The sequence below is a fragment of the Apodemus sylvaticus genome, chromosome 3 (genome assembly GCF_947179515.1).
Source record: "Apodemus sylvaticus chromosome 3, mApoSyl1.1, whole genome shotgun sequence".
Lineage (NCBI taxonomy): Eukaryota > Metazoa > Chordata > Mammalia > Rodentia > Muridae > Apodemus > Apodemus sylvaticus.
Genome location: NC_067474.1, coordinates 123,273,106 through 123,289,773, shown reverse-complemented (window position 1 = coordinate 123,289,773; position 16,668 = coordinate 123,273,106). Strand labels below are relative to the sequence as shown.

At 42.9% G+C, this 16,668-nt stretch overlaps 2 protein-coding genes across 14 annotated transcripts in view; both read right to left on the bottom strand.

The window, feature by feature from the left end:
• Positions 1-403: 403 nt before the first annotated feature.
• Magoh (mago homolog, exon junction complex subunit) lies at positions 404-8,302 on the bottom strand. The gene is made up of 5 exons (XM_052176941.1): positions 8,117-8,302; positions 6,481-6,539; positions 4,100-4,210; positions 2,365-2,447; positions 404-623 (listed from the first exon to the last, which is right to left on the bottom strand). The coding sequence occupies exons 1-5, from the start codon at positions 8,202-8,204 to the stop codon at positions 524-526; spliced, it is 441 nt and encodes a 146-aa protein (XP_052032901.1). The 5' UTR covers positions 8,205-8,302; the 3' UTR covers positions 404-523.
• Positions 8,303-10,980: 2,678 nt separating this feature from the next.
• Positions 10,981-16,668, bottom strand: part of Lrp8 (LDL receptor related protein 8) — a 73,177-nt gene continuing 67,489 nt past the window's right edge. For all 13 annotated transcript variants that reach the window (XM_052176929.1, XM_052176931.1, XM_052176927.1 and 10 more), the window contains one exon: positions 10,981-15,472. In XM_052176929.1, the coding sequence (XP_052032889.1) occupies positions 15,434-15,472 (39 nt within the window). In that variant the 3' untranslated portion in view covers positions 10,981-15,433. The remainder of the gene's footprint in view (positions 15,473-16,668) is intronic.

Below are 16,668 nucleotides of genomic sequence, written 5' to 3'. Positions count from 1 at the left end.
GAGGTTTCTCAACTCTCAATGTATTGACTTCTTTAGATGTGTGTGCTAGCCTAGCACACAGCCATGACGCAGCACAGGGGTGGAAGTTCTGAGTCAGTTCTTGCCTCCCACCTTGTTAAGACAGGGCCTCTTTCTGCTGCTGGGTGGCTTAGTCCTGGCCCAACGTGGCTTCCAGGAATGTGGATGCTGCTCAAGTTCATGCAGCTAAAGCTTTTACTGCCAGAACCATCTGCTTGGCCCTCATTAAAGTTTTAAACCTTTCCCCATAATTTCCTGTAAAATGGTAGTTTTTAGACAGTTGCTTGGGTTTTTTTTCTTTCCTTTGTCAAGTCTCCTACAGAATGTTTGTATTTTACAGATTGAGAATTCATATAGTCAGTTGTTTAGAAAAATAACAAAGACGTTATCACATTTATTAAAGATCATCATTTATTGTTTATAAAAATTGCCCCAATATACAGAAAAAAAATCCTAATTATGGAAACTAAAAACTCCCACCCACCTTGTGTCCACAATATTTAATCTAGATTGGTTTAATCTTGAAGTGTAATCCAATCAGACTGAAGACTAAACACTTCAGGTCCTGGACAAGATAATAAAACACTCGTAAACCTTCTGGATCCCTAAAACACAAAAGAAAACCAAAATGTTTAAGCAGAGGAAAATGGGCAAATACAAAAAATGTAATAACCCCGATTACTATAAATATGCTCCTTATTAAGCTATTTACAGTAATAAAACCCGAGGAAGCACATGTCCATTAACAAGGATCACTTATTAAAATGGTGTGTTATGCTGTTTCTACTGTGAAAATACATAAAATTAAGGGGGAAAACTGTGATTTCTTAAACAGATTTTGTCTCTTGTGCTTTCAATACAAAACTATTATAGAACTGGAAATTCAGGTCAGTGGTGGATAAACACTATAACCATGTTCAATTCCCAGCACCACAAACCTAAACAAAAAGTCCCACCTCCAGCACAGGGGGAGGGGGTTAAAACTTGTTTGTTTTTGAGGCTGGATCTTGTTATACAGATCAGGATGGCTAATCATGAGATTGCTGTGTTGTTTTTTAAAAACAAACTCTCAATTGTTTGGTTTTATCAATGAAGACTCAGGAGCCAGATGCTGGAGTAAGAGCCTCCTAGCTCAGAAGGGCAGGGAAAGCACCAGCTGACCTTCCTCCTCAGCCAATGTCCCAGAAGCCATCTCCGAAGAACCGCCTTCAAACTGAAGGCCCCTCCCTTCTACTTCTTGTGCATCTCTGTCTCTGCTTTCCTGACTTCCTGTTACTCTCTCTAGTTTTTTTCCTATGTTCACTCTGTCAACTGTTTGCTCTGCCTTTTGGCCTATGCTTGACTTTACTTAATCATGTTTACAATATTCAAGCAGAAAGCTCTTGGATTGAAGGTGTGTGTAAAGGCTGAGCCACACCCTACAGGCAGGGTATTTCAAAGTAAATAACAACAGTGTAATCAGATGTTCCTGTGCTATTCCTCCCCCAAGTACTTGAGATACAAGCATGTACCAGCATGCCTCAGCTCCTGGTGTTTTCTAAGACTATTTCATGTATTTTCTACAATGACCATCTATTGCTTTCAGAATTGAAGAAAAAAATATTTAAAGTAGTAAGCAGGACTGACAAGTGTGTCCAGGAAGCAGAGAGCCCACCAAATTCTAAGGTTCTTTATAGCAGACAGAGTCACATCCCAGGGCCAGAATTCACACCACTGGCAACATGCATTTGAAAACTTAGATGCAAGATTTCAAATTTCCCCAAGTCTGAGATGAGCTAGTCTGAAGAGTCAGCACTGAGAAGAGTTCACAGCGAGAGAGAGCAGCACTGTGTGGCCTCATCTCATTTCCTCTTCTGGCTGTCACTACGCATTCTTCCATGTCACTGAGAAGTGGTAACTACATGAACTACATGTAAAAGAAGCAATTTCTGAAATACACCTGGCCCGACTCCATAGGCTCTGCATTGTGGGCTCAGCCACAAGCGGATATACTTAGGTCTATGAGCTTTCCAACCATCATGTGTATGTTCAAATTTTCTCTTGTCATCATTTCCTAAGCGATAACAGCTATTTTCCAGAATTTGGTTTTACAAAGATGACTTAAAGAATATGGGAAGTACACAGGCTTGAAGCTAACATGACACTATTTTATGTAAGGAAATTAAGCACTAAAGATTCTAGTACCAAAATTCCTGAAACCAACCCCTCCACAATACTGAACCACTGTGACCTGGAGCCCCCTCTGAATGAGGAGGACCACACACTTCTGGGTATGTCTGCACCACATCTTTCTATGCTGCCCCCCATGTGGTTGACACTTCAACTGATTATGTCATATATGCTTACTTGGACTGGTTGACATCAATAAGGGAACCAATTTTTGATGTTGTAAAAGAAATGTGTTCATCTCCAATGACGATTTCAAGCTCCTAAAAACATAAAAAATATATATATATCACAAAGTTAGACAGTACTGGTTCATTCATCAAGCACCCAGGACAAGGGCTCATCCAAACTCTGGTCTTTATGCTTGCATTACTAGTGTGTGTGTGAGAGAGATGCAAGTAGGCATGAATCTCAGAGCATATTCACGGAGGTGTGAGGACAGCCTGCAGAAGCTCTCCTCACACTGTACGTGGGTTATGGAGATCGAACATAAGCTGCCAGGCGTGGCCACAAGAGCCTTTACCCATGATCCATCTTGCTGCTCCCATCCCCATCCCACCTTAAAAAGAAACACAGGTTAATGCCGCCTCCCAGTCTCCTCTCCAGCATCCCCTAAAGCGGCCGTATACTCCTTCCACTTGTTTTTTTAGACTTAGCAGCAGCTTTTAAAACAAATGCCCACAGTACGTGTGTGCGTTTTTTCAGTCAATATCACTTCTAAGATTTACCCTCGCTGAGCTGCCCAGCACTTAATGCTCTGAACACACATTTCATTACTGAGTGGACTGAAGTCCCCAAGTTCTGTCACTATAAATGATGTGGCAAGAGCATTCTAGGTCGTGGGGCTGAGCTCCGTAAACCTCTGTGCTAGCCCTGAGGTTAGGTCCCCAGGCCCACTCTGCTAGTTCCTACCTACATGGCTGTCGAGGTGGCTGCACGGACGCCATTCCAACCAGCAGTGCCTGGCTCTTTCTAGCCTTTTAAAGACCCAGGTGGGGCTTTTAAGTGTTCTCCTAATTTTACAGGTTACAAGTCACCTGTACATCTTTTCTGTGTTTACTGGCTATTATTTGAGTCTATAAACCGTCTACTTATAGCCTTTGCAACATTTTCTCCCTATTCCAGGTTATCTTTTTATTAATTTAAATATATTTTCTAAGTATCTCCATCCAGTCTGTAGCTTGTTTCAACTTTATTTTAAGGTTTTTTTGTTTGTTTGTTGAGACAGGGTTTCTCTGTGTAGCCCTGGCTGTCCTGGAACTTGCTCTACAGACCTGGCTGGCCTTAAAACTCACAAGATCCACTTGCCTCTTCCTCCTGAGTGCTAGGATTAAAGGCATGCACCACCACGGCCTGGCTACATTTTAACTTCCAATGAAGACAGATTTAATACCTCTTTTCCTTTAAAAAAAAGTTTTTTGTTTTTTTTTAATTTTTTTGAGATGGGTCTCACTACATAACTTTGGTTGGCTTAGAACGTGCTATGTAGATCCAGGCTAGCCTAGAACCCACAGAGATCCACCTGCCTGTGCTTCCCAAGTGCTGGGATTAGATGCATATGCCACCATCCCCATTTAAAATTTTACAGTGCCACCCACCCTGAGCTTTAGGATAGAAACATGGGGCTATGCAAGGCAGGAGAGACATGGAAACAGAAGTCTGGAGTAGAAAAATAAGTAGCACCCGAGGTGGAATTATCTTTCATTTTGTAGTTATCAAAATGGAAAGCTGGCTCAGTGGTTAAGAACACTGACTGCCCTTCCAGAGGACCTGAGTGCCTTCCCCAGCACCAACGTGGAATTAGTGATTCCTTAGAACAGGGTATTCCTAGTCATGTAGGGCTCCCTCCTCCCATAGAGCAGTAGCTGTCCTCTTTGTTGTAAATAGTACAAAGTGCAGTCAATCAAGCACTCACCTGCCGGCCCACTCGATCAGGAGGGGGCCACAGAGCATCATCTTCTTTGGTGATTTCACTGTCATCAATAATTCTCTTTAATTCTTCCATCACACTTTTATGTACATAAGCCTGAAATCAAGTTTAAAAATATGAGCCTACAGGGGCCATGTAGGTTCTCCTTTAAACCACCGTACCCCGACAACATCTAACACAGAGAGCAATAGGAGATAAAAGGACAGTCCCTGAAGATCTGCTTCTGGCCCCTGCAGAAGGAGGGTCAGGATCAAGTGTATCTGACGACGGTGTTCCAGCTCCCCAGCCTCCTGCTGGCCCGGCCCCTTCACACACACCTTCTCGCTGCTGTGGTTTGAATGTTTGTGTACCCCAAATTAAGTTGAAATTTAATTCCCTGTGTGAGAATAGTCAGAGGTACAGCCTTTAGTACAGATCAGGGCACAAGGACAGAGGATGCAAGGGGATTAATTATCTGTCCCCTTATGCCCCTTTGTCAAGTGAAGAACAGAGTTTGTTTGGGAGGCTACAGCAATAAGACACTATATAGAATAGACAGGGTCCTCACCATACACCAAACCTTGAAATTTGGGTCTTGGAATTCACTGAGAGGCGAATCTATTCTTTATCCCCAGTCTCAGGTATCTTAATATGACAGTGTAAATAGACAGAGATACATCTTTACTCTGTGCTATGGCTTGGACATGATTTCACTGTGTCCTTCCCAACTCCATTTATGTGACTAAAGGTTTAGTCCTCCAGGTGGTACTATGGGAAATGGTACAAACCTTGAAGAGGTGGGAATTAATGGTGGGTCCTTAGATCATTGCAGCGTATCAGCAGAGGAATTGTGGGACTCCAGCATCTGTGTGTTTCTCTCTCTTGGTATGAGGTCACTACATGATCACACACACACATTCTCACTACTACAGTGAGGTTTGGATTTTGAATCTCGGGATGATGAGCTAAATCTCTTCTTTATGTTTGAGAGTCTCATTAAGCCCCACTGCTTCAAACTTGCTATGACTGTAGCTAATTAACTAATTATTTTTTTTAAAAAAGCTTTTCCAGACAGTTTCTCTGTATAGACCTGGAACTTGCTCTGTAGATCAGGCTGTCCTCAAACTCAGAGATTCGCCTCATTTTGCCTCCCGAGTGCTGGGATTAAAGTCATGTACCATCACCACCATCACCATCACCGCCACCGCCACTACCACTGCCCGTGTTCAACTTGAATTTCTAATCCCCCTGCCTTCAACTACAATGTCCTGGGATTGCAGGCCTGTGCCATTCCTGGTAGTAATCCTGCAATAGTCTGTCAGATATATTGCTATAGTGGTAATAGACAATTAATACACCCCACTTTTTAAAGACAAGGTTTTATGTAGCTCAGACTGGCCTTGATGACCTTAAACTTCTGATCTTCTTGCTTTCACCTCCCTAGTGCTGACATTATAGATATGACTACCATAACCAGTTTCTGTGATGCCAAGGATGAAACCCAGGGCCTCATGAAGACAAGTACTTTGCTTTTGAGGAACACTAGGTCATGCAAAAAAAAAAAAAAAAAAGAAAAAAGAAAAAGAAAGAAAAAAGATATGCTGCTGACTTGACTTGGCATAAAATTAACTCTAAATTGTATGAAGACATACTGACTGTTATATTTACAAGTGTAACAGTGGTTAAAAGAAAAACAATTTTGATGAAGCCTTAATGATATAGCAGAAATCCCAGAAGAATGGAACACGTGAACTTTACTGAGAGATGGATATGCTCAAATTTCTATCATTATCTCTTACAAGCAAGAGTAACTATGAACAAGCCTCAAATTTAATATCTAGGCCATGATTTTCCTATATGTAAATATGGCAGACTACTTTGTCACATGGGTTTTTAATAATCAGGATTAAAGAACATACATACATGTAAAATTCCTAGAGTCACACAAGGCATCAGTCTGCGTTTAAAGACTTTCCCGATTCCTTTCCCCTTCAGAAGCAAATTCAATGCTCTCTTCATAGTCTATGAACTAGGAACTATATCAAACACTGTAAATATATTGAATTCTGTGATAGCACTTGGGACTGGAAGGTAGGCTTTCTTATCCTTTGTTTTACAGAGACCTAGTTCAGCCAGAGAACTTGTCTGAGGTCACATGGTCAGTACAGGGCATATGGAGGGTACAAACCAAGACACACAGGTTTCAAATAGTTACTAGCAATTGATTCAGCACTGGGGAAAAAAAGCGAATTGGAGATCTGTGAAATAATCTAGCTGTTTAGAAATAAGTGCCTGCTTCCCACACCTCGTCTTTTGTTACAAGTACTAGAGAGGGCATAGACAATGGAAATCTGAAGGCTAACTCGTAGTGAAAGAAAGGTCTGTACCTCTTTCCTGATCATGACGTCATTTTTGTAATTGCTGTTGTTGGCATATCGCAGTTTACCTTCGGGAGAAAAAAAACAAAAGAATGCAACGTATTAGACAACACGAACAAAGCATCATTACCCTCCGAAGAATATCAGCTTTGCCTGAATTATATCCACTGTTTCCCAGCTGTGATATTAGTCTTCTTGGCACTTCACTTTAAACTACCGGACAACACAAGATGGACCTGACAGTGAACTGGAGTCCTGGCAAAAGGCTGAAACGAACACAAAAAGAACACATTCTCAATTCTGGCAGACAGCCTTTCTGCAGGTTAACATCCTTGGCTGTAAACAGGATTTTTAATTGCTATCTTACTTGCACAGAGAACATGATGATGTTCAACTGGGTTGTGAAAGTACTTTGGAAACTAAGGTAGTCACATGCAAGCAAACCAACAGGCAGGCATGCACAGTCACTGATTTCTGCATTTTTAAACTGAGCACATTTGGTTCATAAGGCCCCTTGTGTATGTGGACAGCCAAAAGGTCTGCACTATAATTTTGGAACAGACAGGGCTACATAGTACGAATCTGTCTCAAAAATCAAAACAGTAAAACAGCCCACAGTGTATTAGGTGTGGTGGTAGAAAGAAACAGAGTCAACTTTGGAAAGAACCACCTAATGTAGGCTGAAGGTCTGTGAAGTTTCGTAAATAAAGTTACTTTGGTGGGTGGGCTGGCTATGGGAGGAATGACATTAAAATGTAGATTCAGGTTAAGGATCCAAGAAAAGACAAGATGGTGTTTTGGACACAAGACACAGGGAAGAGAATGAAAACTGGGGCTGGAAAGGCAGGCAGGACTGCAGTCTTGGCTGTATGCCAGGGTAGGGGTTTGAATTTTGTCAGGAAGGTAGAGGAAAGCTATTGACAGTATCAGAGAACTAGAGTGAGCTAATTACATAGGCCTGTTGCTACACTTTCTTGTCTAGGATACTTTTTAAAGAACAAACCACATCTTTTCTCTTTTCAGTTGTTTCCTCTTGCACCTACTCATGCCTTATAAATACTGTATAGTGAGGCTCCTGTCTAACATCACAGCCTACTACTTTCCTTCAGTCACCCCAACGACCACCTGAAATATGTCTGGCTCTTTGAGGTCCTATGACCATGACACTTGCTACCTCTATAGATGCTTTTCTTCCCGAACTTCAAAAATTGATAACCTTTTCAATTACGGCTTAATTCAAACACACACTCTTCAGAGTGCTCTCTAAAAGTCACCTTATTTTCTGATCACTCCTCACTACAAGAGATCACTGTGGTTTCTTCCGGCTTTGAAACACATGTTCCACGAGAGGGGAAGTTTATTTTCGTTGCTCTGTCCCCTGACTGTAAAACAACCCGTTCTGAGATGAACATTAAATCTTTGTTGAAATGTAAGCAATTTGGCTTTTTAAAACGCTACGAAGAAGAATCTCCAGGGGAGGAAGAGAAAGAACCAATGAAGCCGACAAAAGAATGCGCCTTTCACAACCCAACAGCACCACCGGTCTGAGTCCCTTGCTTCGCTCCGCCACATTCCGGCGGCCGCCTTCTCCTCCGCCATCCCCCGGGTCCCGTCCCGCTGCCCGCAGGCGGGAGGCCGCTCTTACCGTCAGGTCGAAATTCAAACTCCAGGAACTCATGGCCGAACTTGCCTTTGTGACCTACGTAGTAACGTAGGTAAAAATCACTCTCCATGCCTCGCAAGGAGCAAGCAAAACGGAACTTTAGGAATAGATGACACTACCTCGGCCTGCTGTCTGCGTCTTACTCTAGCCTAATGGTGGCGCGCGGAAATGACGTCAGCCGCCGCGACGTTAAGAGTTTTTCACTCTCCGGAGGCGGGAACGAGATTGCCACACCCCCTCGCTTGGAAGCAAGATCAAAATCACTAGGCTCCCTTCATTGTAAATCGAGAGTTCTGGAAGGTCTTGGGATCCTTGAACTGCATCTGGAGAGAGTTTGACCTAGGTTTCAGCCCAACACTGAGCGCTGGAGTCCAGTGAGGTGCAACCTCAATTGAAAGAGACAAGTGAGTCGAACGAGGCTATTCACACTCTAGACCTAGATGGGTTTCCACAGTAAAATGCAGCAAAATGATTTGCCCACCTGTGAGCATGCTGTCCCCCTCTCCTTCTTCCACTCCTAGTGTGTGGATCAGGAGTTGGCTTTGAGGCGGGAGAATAGTAGTGAATGTCTATGGTTTAGCGCTAAAGAGCATAATACAGAGGGGTCACGAGTTTGAGACCAGTGGCTGCATACTAAGACCCTGTCTCGAAAAACAAAATTGGCTTTACTTAACTGTCTTTTAAGAAAGTGGTTTTCGGGGCTGGAGAGATGGCTCAGCAGTTAAGAGCACTGGCTACTCTTCCAGAGGTCCTGAGTTTAATTCCCAGCAACCACATGGTGGCTCACAACCATCTGTAATGGAATCTGATGCCCTCTTCTGGAGTGTCTGAAGACAGCAACGGTGACATGTACTCACATGTATAAATAAATCTTTAAAAAAAATTGGTTTTCAATGACTCCTTCCCCTTTCCACAATGTTGCCTGAAACTTGCCTGCATTTAGCTAACATTCCTTGCCGCTGTTTACATGTAGCAGGGTACTGCTACACGATCCAGACTGACCTGGAACTACTAACCCTCCTACTTCATCCTCTAGAGGATCACCACTCATGAACAAGTTAGTTGCCTTTCATTCTTTCATGTCTTTCAAGCTAACTGATGTCTAGGATAGGTGTCATCTAAATGAGTGTTCGATCCCTACTCCTAGTCAACGTCTTTGATACCTGCACTTCAGAGGCAGAGTGGAGTAGACCCCTTCAAGTTTAAGCCTGGACTGCTCTATGCATAGTGAGTTCCAGGCCAGCCAGGACTACCAAGTGAGATACACACACACACACACACACACACACACACACAAACTGAAACAAAAACGAGGTGAGTTGAACATGGAAACCCAAGAGGTTCATTTTCAAGAGCCAAAGTTGACCTCTGTGAAAGTTTTCTGGTTGTGGGAATTTTAAGGTCAAGTAGGTAAGACACACTAAGTTCTTGTCATAGAAGATTGACACACCTCTTTACCAGAGATTCCATCTCACCACTCTCTGCCCTCCCACTGGTTCGTTTGTTTCTTGTTTTCTGAGGCAGGGTCTGATTGTGTAGCCCTGGCTGGTCTGAAACTCACTATATTGACCAGACTGGACTCGAGTACAGATATCCACCTGCCTTTGCCTCTAGAGTGCTAGTATTAAAGACATGCCTGGCTCCTACTGCACTTTAGAAAGATCACTTTGGTTGTCATGTAAGCTAGACTGGAAAATGGAAAGGCCAGTAGTGTAGTAAATGGAGATTGGTAGTTGTTAAAGTAATCCATGTAGGTAGTACTATGATGATCACCCATGTGTAGGTAGGTGGTGACTGTGCAAATTGGAAAAATGAGTGGGTCTGGAATGAAATACCTTCACGTAAAGGGTAGGTATAATGGCTATTCCTGGTTGTCAACTTTACTATATCTGGAATGAACTACAATTCAGAATTGGAAGGCTCACCTATGATCCTGATCTTGAGACTGAGAGATACTAGTTTCTGACCTAGATCTTGGCATGGAGATCTTGAGGCATAGTGGCTATGAATCCCAGGAGACTAAGGCAAGGAGATCCCCGGAGTTCAAGGTCATATGGGACAAAGCAAGTCCCAGATGCAGCCGTAGTAGTACACACCTTTAATCTGGGCCACATAAGGACATTGGAAGAAGGAAGATTCACTCTTCTTCACCTGCTTGCCTTGTGGGACTAAGCAACTACTAGATCATTAGAGTTGGACTATAGACTATAAGTCCTCATAACAAATTCCCTTACTATATAGAGACTACCCATAAATTCTGTGACTCGAGTAGAGTAACACAGTAATACAAATATAGTAAGATAGTAATACAGTAGGCAAAGGAGACTAGACTGTGGCCACAGCTGTAATGGAGAAAACCAGGAATATGGAGCCATAGAAACCAAAATAAGAGTATCCCAAGAAGAGTGGCCTAGTATAAAATACTGCTCCTAGGTCAAAGAAAAAAAGGACTGGAGGTTCTACGAGGAGGCCCTAGATGCCCTTGGTAAAAGTCACCTCAGTGGCATGAGAGTAAGTGGCAGGTCAGACTGGGCTGCAAGTGAACAAAATCATAGTGGAAATGCAGAGTTTTCTAACCCAGACAGTTCGTAATAAGTAGGAAGAAATCTAGGCAGAGAATAGAACATTCTATTGTTCTTTAGAACTACTAAAAAGAACTGTGTGGCTTTGAGCTGTTACTTTACCCATTTCTTTATAAAATGGCAGTGGATAATACTGAATACTTCTTGCTAAGATCGAGATGTTTGTGCAAAACCTTTGGTATACATTAAGGGGTTAGCTGGTGAGAGCTTACACCTCCCCCCCCCACCTCTGCCACCACCAAATCACCACAAGGAAACAAAACAGATTTTAAAAAATGAATTTAATCTCTCTAGAAATAGTGTACTGATTTTACAAATGTCCACATTTGGATGATGTCAGTACAGCTAGTGAAATGGAGCACTCTTCCTGCAGCCCCTCGACCTCTGGAAGAAGCTAGATTGCTGAGGACAGGAGCTGACAGAACCCAGAATGACATGACAAGAGCAGAAATGGTTAATGTGCCAATAATTTACATGCCCTACTATTACACCAAATACGGTAATTTGGAGGGTGACAAACAAGAAAATCCATTTGGATAGTGTGAGTTTGCAAACCAGTACCTTTCCCCTCACATTAACAGCTTGTAGAGAACAAAATGCTATTTTAAAAGCCTGTGGTTTGTACAGTCTTCTCTAGTAGTTTTTATATTTTTTTAAAAAAAGTATCAAAACCTTGTCTTTAAATATATATATATTTATATTTATACAGGTAGTTTTTTTTAAATTAATTTTTTACAACACGTGTTTGCAAATGCAGTTCCTGCTGATTCTTAAGACTGTGCACATGGTGCCCGGCCTGAATGAAGCTTTTATTTAACTGAAAAAAATTGAAGCCACAATTTTCTCCACCTTCTAAATTCTTCACATCCAGGAAACTCCCAAATACCCTAAAAATATAGTGTATGGAGACTGACTCCTTATCTTCATGCATTTATGGGGAAGGAAATGACATTTGAAACTGCTGACTTACTGATGTTGGGTGAAATGGTGGGAGTGTGGCAGGACAGGAGTGTGGTGGGATTAGAATTGTTTTCTCCTCCACCCAATAGCACCCGACTGTAGTGTGATTGGGGTCCCCTCTCCAGAGTCTGTATCTTTATCCTGTTCCCAGGTGACAGCACCTCACAGGTGCTCGGCAGCACAGCACGCTTCTGTGGAAAACCCCAGTCCTTCCACTAGCTTTCACAAACCGTATCAAAATCTCTGACTCAAATAAAAGTCATTTCCCTGTGGGCTCCAGAAAGCTGACGATGCCTGCCAGGTGCTGAGTTTCCCATGATGCCTTACACGCAGGAACCGACCACAGACATGTCTGCTTACTTACATCAGACATTTATAAAGTGCTTGTGTTGAATTTGTCTTTCCAACCAGTTTCTTGCCAACCCTCCTAAAGTTCTTTATTACAGATGTAATGAACTACATGTTTTCCTTAAGAGTCCTGCTGGTGATTCACTCCTCAGTCTTAGCCCAGTGTCTCTTCTCACAGAAGCAGTCTTAACACTACTTTTTAATTTTTAAGACTTGGCTTCAGGCCATTTCTATGTAGACCTAATTTTTTTCACCTCTCCAGGTAAAATGGCCCATCTCATTTGTTGTGCCTTGGGAGTTAAGTGGAATCTATGAGAAATCTACTTTTCTTTCTATTTTTCTTTTTGTATCCACATGTACTGCTGTGAGTTCTGAAAGGGTGAAAACTGTTGAATTGACCTGTGATGTTTGCAGAGTCTGGCACACAGCAGCTAATGAGTAGTTTTAGAGTATGTTGCTAAGACACGAGGATAGCTGAGGGGCTCCACAGTATTCGCTGCCATCAGTGTAAATCCGTGTCACTCTTACTCCTCGTCAGAAGCCATCTCACACTGTCCCTCTCTGTGCACACACACACACACATTCTCAAGAGTAAACAAAGTAGTAGTTTGTTTCAGGAAGGTCGTTTCTGTTAGTGCCTTCAATCTGCTGGCAGATAGCTTTAGGAGACGAAGCAGGTCTGAGGCCTTGCTCAGGCTGCCCAGAGTTGTCTTCTAGAAGGGAGGGCTTGCCTTCATTTCAATAAGTAGTTTGTTCTTCCGGCTGTTAGTGCTGTGGATACATAGACAGAGGCAAAAGGCAACAGAAGATCTGAATTACATCTCAGAATGAGGCGCAAAAAGTTTCCAAGGATAGGAGGAAGTCAGTCTGCCCCCTCAGAGTGCTTCCGCTCTCCAGCCGTCCCTGGAGGTGACCAGGGTGTCAAGCAGGTGACCCATCTGTTTACTGTAGGTTGCCTTCAGACTGCAGCTATAGCACATTCAGGAAACGTATTTCTGATATGAATTTAATCATCTTTTGGAAACCCTAGATGGTATGTTTCAACCTTGTTGTGACGGCTAGGCTCTGACTAAAAGTCCAGAAACTATACACTATCACCATTCCGGTTTCCTTGGAGGCAGACTAAAGGGGGAAAACATGCCTGTCTTGTGTAAATTTTGATGATTTCACTTCCAACATTTTTCTTTGGCCAAATTGATTTTCCTTTCCATTTTTGGATGAATAGTGATAGGTGCACTCCAGAGGACGTGGCTACCTGTTCTTGAGACTGTTTGGGATGGGTCAGGGGTCAGCTGCTCAAGACCATCAACACATGTGTACCAAAAAGAAGTTGTCAGACATAATGGCCAAGCTTGGAACACTGCCATTTCTTAAAAGTTAGGAAAACATGAGTGACATAGGGCAAGCTCCTAGGAACAAGATGGCAGGTCCCCAGACGGTCTGCCTGGAAGTTGAAAGGGCGTCAAGCAGGTGAGCCGCTCCAGGCTTCACTGGTTTAGGGGATGCCGGTGTGTGGGAACACGGAGACATATGTCTCAAATGTCGAATCCCAGTTATGTCAAATTTAGACATTAGTCTGCCACCATTTAAGCCAAACACCTGTTGTACTTGTCCCTGGTCATTCAGCTTGAGTGAACAGTAGAGCAGCAGAGTCACGGAGAGATCACACTTTGGAAGAGAAAGCTAGTGGGGACTGAATTCCTTTTGGGACTATGGGATTATGTTTCCAATAGAGGATTCCACAGACAGACAGACAGACAGTGGCATTTCTCCCACCCCACCCACAAGGCTCAGAAAATGCGAAGGTGTTACATATGAAGAAAATTCTATACAAATACCCAGAGTTTTTCCTTTTATTTATAAAGCAGTGAAACAAATCCTTATGTGGACACATGCCCAATATGCTATAATATCTCATGGTATTTACCCAAAATATAAATTTGGACATAGTCATCTTTTTGGACTTAGTCTTATCCATGTGAACATACGGTGGTAAGAAACATGTTTATTATTTTAAAATGTTTCCCCTACATAAGAAAAATGGTGGAAAGCAAGGGGATGAGAAATAGAGGCAACCAAACCTACTCCTAAGTCTGTCCTCATTCACATGACTCCGAGGTTCAGGGCCTGAGCCGGTCCTCACAGGAAACTTGGGAACCCTGGAAATGCATTCACTCGGCTCTAGAGCTGTGGTTTTCCACCTTCCAATGCTTCAAAAACTTTAATACAGTTCCTCATGTTGTCCTGACCACCAACCATAAATTTACTTTCCTTTCTACTTCATAACTGTAACTTTGCTACTGTTGTTATGAATCATGATGTAACTATCCGTGTTATCCGATGGCCTTAGGCGACCACTGGGAACGGGTCTTTTGACCCACAGAGGTGGAGAACAGCTGCTTTAAAGCTCAGACTTAGGAGCTTCAGAGGAAGCGCGCTCACACTGACCCAAGGCCTCACTAAGAGCTGAGTTTTGAAAGAAGGACTCTGCTGTCTTGAGCTCATGAGGGCTGGTAGCGCTGTCCAGTGGCTGTGCGCAGATCAGAAGCCTAGGTGCGCATCGTGAGTGACAAAGAGGAACGGAAAAGCTTTTTGCCGACTCTCCAGGGCATCAGGAGTAGCGATCTACCTTTCCTGCCCTATGTCTGCATAAACCATGGCATCTGTTTTCTGAGCAGTTTCTCAAGTGTCTCTGAAGACTAGACACCCTCTGGTGGACCGGTAAAATAACTGTTTTTGTGTATTTGAATAATAGTCGTAAGCGTGCCTCTTCTCTACAGACTTTTTTCTCTCACACAGACACACACACACCTAAACACAGAGTCTGTGCAGTGGGCCAATCATACCAAAAATAAATACTCTCACTTCTCTAAATTATTTATAGAGCTAACGTTACTTTTGAAATATGTTAATAAATAATCTAAGTGGGGAGGGAGTTGGTGTTCTTTCTTTTTATACTTATGTTGATGGATAGCCACAAAGCATAATTTTATTTACAAAAAAAAAAAAAATCAAGCTCCTCGAACCTAAAAAAGCTCTCAAATCAAACATCCTCTGTAAATACTGTACTGAGACGATGAGCAGAGTTTGTACCATTGGCCCCGTTTGGTTATGTGCATCGTGTTAGTCACTCAGCAGTGGCTGTCCCATGAACTCTTCACGGGTAGTGCAACCAGTTAAAAAGTGTATAAAACATTATACATATAAAAACTTTCACATCCTTTGGATGTTCGCAGTTCATCATAACTTTGTGGTTACCTTCTCGCAACATAAATTTAAAAAAAGTCACACACACTCACACACTCACACAGACCCATATATAGAAATGGCATTCATCCAGTCACACACCATCAGAGAGAGTAGTGCATAGGACTGAAGTCCATGAGGCACGAAGTGGGTGGGCCCATCCTCAGGGCAGTCCGTCATCTTCAAGACTTAATGCCACTCGCTGGGGAAACAGACCAAAGAGATCCTTGTTAGATCTACAAGAGGCAATCTTCCTGCATGACAACAAAAGTATCAGATGCACTATTGCTTTACAGACATTAGCTCATATAATCCTCACTCCCAGTGATAAGATGTATCTGACTATTTTAGAGGTGAGAAAACTGAGGCTCAGTCAGAGCAGTCTGGATCACACAGCAAACAGCTGAACTCAAGTTTGATTCCACATTTGTGCAGATCTACAAGTGTACCCTTCCCCCACCGTTCTGTCCTTTCAGAAAGAAAGGCAGCCAAGACCTAACCTTGGTGCCTTACAGTCGTTTAAGTTGGGTGAACTTAAAGAGGGTTAACTGTCAAATGTGAAATCTTGGGCTATTAGTCACCCATTCCCAGAATACAAATCACAATTAGGTGGGTGGGTGGGTGCCGTGCTGCGCCCCTCTTAACTGATAAAGGAGCACTGGAAAGCAATACAAGTGATTCTATTCCATCCCTCTCTCCCCGTCCCTCACTTCCAGTTACTGGATTCTCAACTCTCTTCTGCCTCAAATGGCTAACCAATGGCTCTGCTCCCTTTAGGGTTAAACTCTTTCCTACGCCTGTGTGATTTATATCTCCTCGTGCTCCCTGGTCTGCATTAGTCTCAGAGTTCTGGACAGGAAAGCTCCAAAACTTATTTTTGAACAAGTGATCAATCCCCCTTTTCTAGGATGCACATCCATTGTTCCTTAACTCATCGTGAGTGAACCCTGACGGCCACTTTCCCCTTTGCTGCCCCTTCCTTGGATGGACCCGAGCTACATCACCCCGCTCAGACTGTATGATCTGGGGACAGCCTCAGTGCAGTATTCTAAGCCTTCGTTTCATCAGCTGTCAGTGAGGCTTGGATCTACTTCATGGGATGGGCGAGAAACCCAATGGAAAAAATACATCAGAAGTTCCTACATGCTACCTAGCAAGTATGGCGTCTGAAGTAATCTAGTCAAACCTAACTAGCATAAAAGAAGCAATTTCCAACTGTGGACATGATACCTATGACAAAAAAGGAAAAAAGAGAAACCCATTGCCTTTCAAGTTAATTTTGAGTGTTTTTTTTGTTTCTCATGCATGCTTGGTCATGTTTTACCAACAGTGAGATTGTCAAGCCACCTTATGCTTGCCAAGCCCGTCTAGGCCAAAGGCAGGGCCCTGGTAGTGATG

Coding starts and splice junctions, on each gene's coding strand:
- Magoh (XM_052176941.1), bottom strand. CDS start 8,204: ATGGAGAGTGATTTTTACCTACGTTACTACGTAGGTCACAAAGGCAAG. Junction 6,540..8,116: donor GTTTGAATTTCGACCTGACG/GTAAGAGCGGCC, acceptor TTTCTCCCGAAG/GTAAACTGCGATATGCCAAC. Junction 624..2,364: donor ATTGATGTCAACCAGTCCAA/GTAAGCATATAT, acceptor TTTGTGTTTTAG/GGATCCAGAAGGTTTACGAG.